At 32.8% G+C, this 9987-nt stretch overlaps 1 protein-coding gene across 1 annotated transcript; it reads right to left on the bottom strand.

Annotated features, from left to right (window-relative positions):
• Positions 1–8644: 8644 nt before the first annotated feature.
• Positions 8645–9506, bottom strand: LOC143597913 (auxin-induced protein 6B-like). The gene has a single exon (XM_077076285.1). The coding sequence runs from the start codon at positions 9504–9506 to the stop codon at positions 9096–9098; it is 411 nt and encodes a 136-aa protein (XP_076932400.1). The 3' UTR covers positions 8645–9095.
• Between the last annotated feature and the right edge of the window lie 481 nt (positions 9507–9987).

Below are 9987 nucleotides of genomic sequence, written 5' to 3'. Positions count from 1 at the left end.
CCTAGAAAATAATTTGTGGCCATTAGTAGTGTTGAGTTGAGCCATCCTTAATTTTGTTGATCACAGGTCTCTTTCAATCTTGTTGGTATATAAATTCTTCACATGGAGTCCTAGTTTTTATTTTCAGAATTGTGGCTTGACACTGACACATTAAATTCAAAAGAGAAATAATTAATTTTATTATGTTTAAGATGTTATGAATTTAACGGAATTTTTCTACGGTGGTGGATTTCCTCCTTCATAGTGTTTATGAGTGAGAAATATCAGGAGCGTCAAAATCAGTATGAACGATTAACATCTTATCACAAAAAATTCACCTGAATATTAGGAATTGTTTGAAACGCTATTAAAAAAAATCTTTCTATTTAAAGTGATTTGCTAGTGATAAGACATTCCATGTAATGTATGAACTTTTTAACCAATTTTGTAACTACGCATGCAATTTATGTGGGCTTGGGTTATTCACACGCCCTTTAACCTATTCTAACACCAATCATACAAGTCGTTTGAGACTTATACAACTCATATGAGAGAATATGCCAACTAGGCCTGTAAACGAACCGAATGTTCGGTGAACTATCGTGAACCGTTCGGCGGGAAGTTCGTTTATGTTCATTTATTTAATAAACGAACGAACATAAACAAAAAATTTGTGTTCGTTTAATTAAACGAACGAACATGAACACATGCTCCGTTCGTTCATTTATGTTCATGAACGTTCGTTTATGTTCGTTTATTTATGTTCATTTATGTCTGCTTATTTATGTTCGTTTATGTATTTATAGAAAATAATTAAATATTATCTAGATAAGTCATCTGTTTCAAAGTTTTATATTTGTTAATTTGTGTTCATTTAAGTGTTTTCATTTAAGTTTGCTTATGTTTGTTTGTGTTCATTTACATTTGTTCATGTATATTCATTTGTCTTTGTTCAGTTATGTTCATTTAGATTTTAAATAAATGAACACAAATGTCCCTTTTTAAATAAACGAACTGAACTTATATATTTGTTTTCGATTAAGTGTCCGTGTTATTTTAAAGTTAAATGAACGAACACGAACATGCCCTTGTTCGTGTTCATTCGATTCATTTACAGGCTTTCATCGATCTCAATCTTTAGGCTCTGCTGATTTTATTTGTGTTCGTGAACACATTAATTTCCTTAATGAACGAACACAGACATAAAATCTCGTTCGGTAAGTGTTCGTGAACCGTTCGTGAACACATTATTTTCTTAACGAACGAACACGAACAAGGCCTTGTTCGTGTTCGTTCGGTTCGTTTACAACCCTAATGCCAACTTGAAAAAAGGTGCTAACATACATCCGCCCACCCACACACACAAAAGGGTATATGAATATAAGAGCATTCTCAGCCCATTCCCTATATTTTTATGAGGAGATTTGTAAATTATATGGGTATGGTTATGAGTGGTTGTGAGTATAGGAGAGAGAAAACGTTATAGGGGAAAGTTAAATTTGGGGATTCACTGTTCATACCGTATAATTTTTTAATATTTTCTAGAAGTGGTTGTGAATGGAGGAAAGAGAAAAGATAATGATAAATGTATAAAAAGTATTATTTAATTAAACAGAAGAGAGAAAAAACAGTTATTTTTAATGTAATTAATACCATATAACTTTTTATTTATTTGTTTACAAAATCATTTTATTTATATGTTCTTTTGTTATATTTGTTATTTTTACATAAATGCATAACTGAAGTCGATGTAATCCTTATAAGATGAATTATTTATTTTTGGTCACGTTATAATGATCAAATAAAAACCACTTATGTGAAATATCTAGTTTTATTCACACTTTATCAAGTTTTATTCACACTTTATTATATTGATGACCATATATTTTATGTAATAATATTGTGTCATAAATTCAAGGATCTTATATTAATATACATACATGTACGGGAATAACAGCAAAAGTTGTAAGGATTTGAGATTCTTAATACTTTTTAATTACAATCAAACAATAGATTCATAGCATTTGAAAAGATTATAAATTAAGTTGTGTACATATGGTGTTAAAAGTGTATCAGAGTACCTTTTTTTTTATGCATGTACATTGTACACTAGGTTTAACTAATTTTAATGATGAGCTGAAGACACAAGTTTGTAGTGCTTGATTGATTGGATTTTAAATTTTGGTTAGCTTCATTCACTAACAGAAAAGTATGTATGCGGTTTAAACTGTTTGGCAACCGTGTACTGAGCCATTAAGAGACATGGCTGATTATGAGGTAGCCTTTGAATCAGTAAGCGTATTTTTAAAACTTACATGTTAAGAGACTCGATCCATTATTACAAAGGTAGCGAGCATGACTTCGGTCTTGGAAGTGGAGATGTAAGCAATCATGCATTATCACATTGCTATTGGACTATAGTAGAAAGGAGAATATAGATGATAATCTGTAGTTTGACTTTGACTTTGACTAGCAGGAACTGAATCTATCAAGAGAATTAAATGAGAGGTTGGTGTAGCATGGTAAATCTGATATTGCTTAATGTACACGTATAATTCTGTGTTGTATAAGCACACACTTTGTAATTCTGTGTTATAGGATCAATTATTAAATCGACAAAGAAAGTAGTTGCCTATTACTCACGACTCGTATTCATGGTCATGAAAGCTTCTAGTAAAAACTGTTGTCTCAATTCACTATTGCTTAATGTGCACACATATTCCTTTGAATCCGATTAACTGACTACGACAGAAATAAAGGAAAAAATATCAATAATTTTAGGCCGTTTCTATAACCTTCACTTTGTTCAATGTGCTAAAACACTTTTAATACTGATTCCGTAATTTGTCGCATGGCATCACCATGTGATTTTAGTTGAACCTCACTCTATATATCAATGTTTACATGTACATGTGTGTCAATGTAATTAGTTAAGTATATGTAGTTTAAATAGTTATCAAAGACATAGTAAAAGACGAAAAAAATAATGATAATGACAGTCACTTATATGCAATTATTCCGCAACGAAATATATAAATGAATGAAGAAGGTTAAATTCTGGAAAATTGTTTCCGATAAAGCAACTAAATACAACTCAAAATCATACGAGTCAACAATTCAACCAAAAAAATATACTAAAATAAAGTATTATTTAATAGTTCTCAGATCGCATTTGGTGTATCTCGATACACCGAAACCGCATCAAATTTTTAGTACATTGGTGACGATCAGGGTTATATGGTGTTAGGTTTTACACCACGCATGAGCTGTTTTTAATTTAAATACACGTTTAAATGTAATTAAATATGTATATATATTAGTTTATTTATATATAGTTATGTAGCCTCACTGTCATATATGAACTAATCATTTTCGGAAGTAGTCAACTGTTAGAAAAATATCAGGAAAAAAATTATTCCATTCTATTTTCCCACCATGATCGGTCTATATTGGGATTTGGGGTGTGTATATACGAAGTAGGGTTGAAATATGAACTAATCATCTCTTGTTACTTAGATTATTGATATGATACTGACTTACTCGATCATCTTCAACCACTAATCCACCATAAAGGAAAAACACCATAATCCAACCCCCCCCCCCCCCCCGGGTTGGTCAAATGTAAGACTTGAAACCAAAACTTTTGCATTTTTAAATTGAAATGTTTAAATGTTTCACCTCATTCACTTGGGTTGAGGATCAATGACAAGCACATTTTTATTCTTCATCTCTATCATCTTCAACCACTAATCCACCATAAAGAAAAAACACCATAATCCAACCTGAACCTCCCCCCCCCCCCCCCCCCCGGGGGGGTCAAATGTAAGACTTGAAACCAAAACTTTTGCATTTTTAAATTGAAATCTTTAAATGTTTCACCTCATTCACTTGGCTTGAGAATCAATGACAAGCACATTTTTATTCTTCATCTCTGTCTATATTTTAATTAAAAACATCATTTTCTTTAAATTTTGTTTATATTCTAAAAACATACATTTCATTGTCTAATTTTTCCATATTTTACTCATAAACATTTATTTTATATTTTTTCTCTTCATACACACTCAGATAATTATATATAATAATCATGCTATTCATGTGTTTTAATAATAATAATAATAACAATAATAATAATAATATTTCTTTACACCAAATTGAAATTTTAATGTGGTTACGAGGAAACGTGAAGACGAAAGAGGGAATCACATCAGATGGGATTATGTCCATTATCGAATCAAGATCAATTGAGTGGGAATTGAACGACATGACAAAGATAGGGAGAATGATTGGGACATAGGATGGAAGTACATAGAGTTGTAAGAAAGTGGGCGTTGGTGGTTGGGATGAGTTGGACGGCAAAGACACGCGGGTTTAATAGCGTTCTAATTCAGCGGTAAACTAGTTATTAGGTCTATCAATCATCAATATACGAGTTTGAGCCATGAGACGTAATTCAACCGTTCATTATTAGTTTGACGTTCCTGAAATTCAGGAAGAACCCTTTAAGGGAAAACCTCCTTACTACCAAACAAAGGTCTGTTGAAGGCAATTAATAATTTTAGTATCGTATCAAGTTGTAAAATTAACTGTATTTCATATCTTTTCGGCATTTGTCTGTTATCGGATATACACGTGAATATTAGTGATACATGGTTGTTTGTTAAACTTATCACTTGTGATTTAAAATATATTTATTAGTATTTATTTTTTTAAAAGTTTACTATATGATGTAATAAAAAATATGAAAACTAAAATTTAGTATATTAATAGATTATTTTATTACCCAAGTATAAAGAAAATTAGAAAAATGTTTAGGGGTGTTTTGGGTAATATACATGTTATCATCTAATATCATGCACATCCATACCAGCTTAATTTTAAAAACTATCTCATACAAGAAGACTTGCCTTGAATGTCTCGAGATTTGGGTTTGCTAATTTAGTAATTTATATTTTCAGTTACACTTTACAAAAAATATTTTTAGATTATGACATCATATATATTGTAACTTTTACACGATGAAAAAAAACTAATTCTTTTGGAGAAACAAAATAATGCTTAATAAACAAGTTTTTCCTTAAAAAAGCAGTCATATCAAATTCTATCAATAAATAATTGAAGTATAATTTAACACACAACATGTTTATGTTTGTTAAGGTGGTAGGTGTGGTTTCGAGAAAGGGACGCAAAGAGTGATGTGGAGAGAGCGCTTTGGTGAGATGTTTGATAATGGGAGGGAGTTTTGCAAGAAAGTTGGCTTGTTGAGCTGCGCAAGCTAAAATTATTTGGGGCGCAGGGTGGGGAATTAGGTCGCACAAGTCAATTGATAGAGTTAAAGGATGATTCGCTTATGTAAAGTGAGATGACACCTACTCCACTTACGATGGTGGGTGTCGTCTCAATCTTCCCACACTTCATGTATTTTGTTCCCTGCGCTAAACACATGGCGTCGTCTAAATTTCTCTAAATTTATTTTTAAATAAATATTATTAATTTGTTTTTTAATATAATATATATTTAAATAATAACTAAAAAATGTAATTTTAACAAAATTATGCATTTTAATGTAATATTAAAAAGAAAATACATTTTATTATTTAAAAAGCAAACATAAGCAAAATAAAAAATTTGCATAAAGTATGTGTATAATATAGCTCTATAAGATTTATTTTCTAAATTTAAGTATGTATTTACATATACATTTTATTATGTTTAAGTTTGTTTAAAATAATGATTCATAAATTTAAGTATGTATTTACATATATACATTGTATCATGTTTAAGTTTGTTTAAAATAATGATTCATAAATACAACATGTTATAGCGGAAACGTTGATAAACATAAACCCAAGTGTTATGATGGGAATATTAATAAAAGATACCGTTAATAAATTTGTCTTTATAAAAGTTTAAGTTTCCTTGATGAAAACAAAAAAAAATGATATTTATCCATATGTTATGGTCGCACATTGCAGGAGATTGTTGTATCGAGAAGTACCTAAACATATTAACATGATAACGGCGTATTCGAAATTTAGAACAACATTATGTTGTAAAAAAAGAATTTAAAAGTATGTTATATTTGATGTGGATTGATTTTGAACGAATGTTGTCCTAAAACATTGGTAAATTTAAGAATTTCATAATGTTATATCTGGCATTTAAGAATACGCTATATTTCAAAAGTTGTAAGTGAAAAATAAAATATGTAAAAGATATTTATAGAGATAAAACAATATTAAAATAAAACTTAGAATTGTGAGGCTCAAATTTAAGGGATACATGTTAAAATAAGAAGAAAAAATAAAATTGTGTGATTCAAATTTAAGAAAATGATGAATAGTGTTTTACGTGAGTTGGATAAATACTAATTTTTAATATATATATTTAATGGTTTAATACATAATAATATTTTATATATGGAGTTGTACACAGAGCTTGAAAACTTGTACCATCATCAGCTTCTTCTACCATTTGCTTGGCTCACTAAGTCACTCTTCTCCATCCATGATAGATGGAACGGTGTTCACCACCATGGGCGAAGGATAATGGAGTCTCGGGAGGTCCCGGCACCCCTTGTTCTTTTGCTCAGTGGTCTAAATTAACTTGTTTTTGTCAGTAAATTTTTATACTTATTGTAAATTACCCGTTTTCATCGAATTTTTTAACCCATCCCTTGTTTATTAAAAACTTTATAAGTACTGAGTCCACCCCTTAATTGGCGTTCTCTTCCAAAATTCGAAACTATTCACCATGGGAAATGTTAGTAAGTCACCTTCCTTTTCTTGTCTCTGAGTTGCAACCCTCCATTTTTAAGATAATTTTTTACCTAAATAATTTTTTTTTTGTTTTTTATTGAAAAGCTAATGATATGTTTTATCTGATATACGTGAATTAATAATATAAAAAAAATATTTAATAATAAAAATATAGTAAAATTTTTAAGTATACCCTTTGTTAAATCAAGTTTTTTTTTCCTAAACAACTAAATGTTACACTCTGCAATTAAATATTAAATCCAACTTAAATTGTAACGTTTATCTTGTTGGAATTACTTATAATTTAAAACCTCATCTATACTTGTTTGTTTGTAAGGCCTTATGGTTTTATTTAAATAAATATCATAAATGAAATGAGATGAAAACAAAACAAATTAATCAAATAGTTTTTGAACATGGTACACTTATAAATCTGTTGCAATAATAATTGTTGTAAAACTTAAATTATTTGGTGGACCTAGCCTTGGAATTTCTCTACAATTTGCATTTATAAATTATAATGACAGAATTACAAATTTTGTCCTTTAAAATAAGACGAATTACGGTTCGTGTCCTTTTCTAAGTTTCCTTGCAGGCGGTGTACTTTAAACTTTTTTTTCCTATAAGTTTTGTCCTTTACGCTAACTGGGTTAGAAAAACTCAGTTAAGTATGACATGTGCCAGACATGTGATGGGCATTTTTGTCTTTTCGTCTACTGGTAGTTATTTATAATTAAAAAATAAATTAATATATTATAACAAAAATAAATAATAGATATTAAATATATACTCTCTCTCTCTCTTCCCGTCTTCTTTCTCTCTCTCTACTCTCTCCCTCCCTCTCACTACACCAACACCACCAATACCTAACCACCAAACCAACCACCGTTCTATTTCTTTTCTCTCTCATCTCACTTCACACTCCCACTCACACACTAAAACTAAATCCCATATGGGTTAACCTTAATCATGGAAAAAAAACAAGGGTTTTTCTCCACATTGAAGGACGAGGTAGTACGAGGTTTATCTCCAGGCAGGTCAAGAAACCGGGCTCCCAAACCCGGTCGGAGTCAAAGCGGCTCACCCAACTCGGGCCTGCTCCGGAGAAGAAAAGGCAGCAGCCACCATGCGGGTCAACCCGAACCCGTTATGTCAAGATCCGGCAGCTTAAGGCCATTGGAAGCCCTGTCGCCGCTCCGGGAAGGTCCGGATCCGAATGACCCGGCGGCGGACTTCGCCGGAGACTCGTCGAAAGTGGAGAGGTGGGGCCACTGGATGAAGGGTCAGCTGTGTCGTGCTCCGGCGGGTGGTTCACATATGAAGAAATGAAGAAGATGAACACGATCTGGGTGTGGTGTGATGCTTCAATATATTAGAATATTGATTTTATTGATTTGATTTGTGAGAGGGGATTTGTGGGTTTCTGGGCGTCAGAACGAGGGGAATTGACCGTCGTTTTGTGGGTTTCTGGGTGTGAGAGGGGTTTAGGGTTTTGGAAAGAAGGGATTCGACCGGAGTGGGAGTCGACGTCGGAGATGGGAGTCGGCGTCGGAGATGGAGCGGTGGTTGGTGGCGGACCTGTGGTGGCGGTGGTGATGGTGTTTGAGGAAATCCATGGTCGGAGTGGTTGTGGTATGGTGATGGTGGTCTGCAAGAAGAAGAAGAAGAAGAAGAAGAAGAAGAAGAAGAAGAAGAAGAAGTTGCAGGTAGACGAAAAGACAAAAATGCCCTCACATGCGTCTCACGTGAGGGCATTTAACTGACTTTTTCTAACCCAGTTAGCGTAAAGGACAAAACTTGTAGGAAAAAAAAGTTTAAAGTACACCGCCTGCAAGGAAACTTAGAAAAGGACACGAACCGTAATTCGTCTTATTTTAAAGGACAAAATTTGGAATTCTGTCAATTATAATAACATCAATAGTAACAACAATAAAATCAATTGAATGCACATGGTAATTTACAAAAGTGCCCCCATCTGTAATCAACCAGCCATTTTCCACCCTCTTCTTTCTAAGATTCCTTACAACTTGTGACTCCGATTCAAATCCGGGGCGACTCGGTATTGCCATCTCCTTAACTCGGTGAGTCAACTCGGTGACTCAGTAACACTCTCACCCCATTTACATTTCGGGGTAATTAATTCCGTAAAAATACAAAAGAAACAAAGGAAAAAGAATTCATATGGTCTCTCATTCTTTACCTTTGTGTAACTAAAATTACTAAAATGTCCCCAAATCGGAGCGGCGCAATAACTCTTTGTGCACATTGGCCGAGTCGACTCGGGGTCAAAATCTAAGTCGACTCGACCGTTTTATTATCATCATCATTATTATTATTTTTTTTGGTTTCGGTTTTGTTTTACCGAAGAAGAGGTCGAGACTCCGGCCAGAAATCAATATTACTTCTGATGCCTACGTGACAGTGACGTTGAAACTCTTCAAAATTAATGTACCGTGACGAATCAAACCGTGACAAAAACCGAATTATTTCTTCGAATAAATATTCGTCACACGGGATCGCTAATGGACCCGATTGCGAAAACCCGAACTCCTCTTCGGCTTGCACTAGCAATTTTTTAAAAACCGGGTGGTTGAGATACGTAGCTCTAACGACAAATCTTCGGCAATTAGAGCCGACACATACTGCCACGTGGCCAGCAGGGACATCAGACGGGATGCATTTGCGGGATGCAAGTGCGGCTTTTTTTCTCCAACGGCGTAACATTTGTCGGAGTTGAATAATGTGGCGGATTTTGCTGCAGCCAGTCATGTTGTTTTTTCGGTTTGTACGTTTGTTTATGTTTGTGTGTTGCGTCAAAGAGAGTGGTGTAAATGTGGAATAGGATGGTTGGTTTTATAAGAATGTTGGTACCAAAGCGCCCCTGGTGTTGGAGCTAATTACGAATATTTGACGGCTCTAAGGGTTTATTTTATTATTATTTCTTTTAATATTTCTTTTGGAACAACTCTGGCACTATTTACAATAATTATTTATCTTCAGATGTAAACTATTTACGTGATAATATTATGTTTTAAATTAAGAAAAATGTTTACTTGGCATAACTAGTGATTTTTTTAAAACTAATTGAAAGACAGTCAGCAATATAAATGTCTATTAAAATAACTTACTTTTTAATTTATAATATATTAATATAAAAGTAAAGAGTGATGTGGAGAGAGCGCTTTGGTGAGATGTTTGATAATGGGAGGGAGTTTTGCAAGAAAGTTGGCTTGTTGAGCTGCGCAAGCTA

The sequence above is a fragment of the Bidens hawaiensis genome, unplaced genomic scaffold (assembly GCF_021521415.1).
Source record: "Bidens hawaiensis isolate Kalapana, Puna unplaced genomic scaffold, B.hawaiensis_p1.1 tig00049241_1, whole genome shotgun sequence".
NCBI lineage: Eukaryota > Viridiplantae > Streptophyta > Magnoliopsida > Asterales > Asteraceae > Bidens > Bidens hawaiensis.
The sequence above is the reverse complement of the archived record's forward strand: the minus strand, read 5'-3'. Positions and strand labels throughout refer to the sequence as shown.

Excerpts from the sequence above, each read along its gene's own strand:
- LOC143597913 (XM_077076285.1), bottom strand. The coding sequence starts at position 9,506 with ATGACTGGCTGCAGCAAAATCCGCCACATTATTCAACTCCGACAAATG.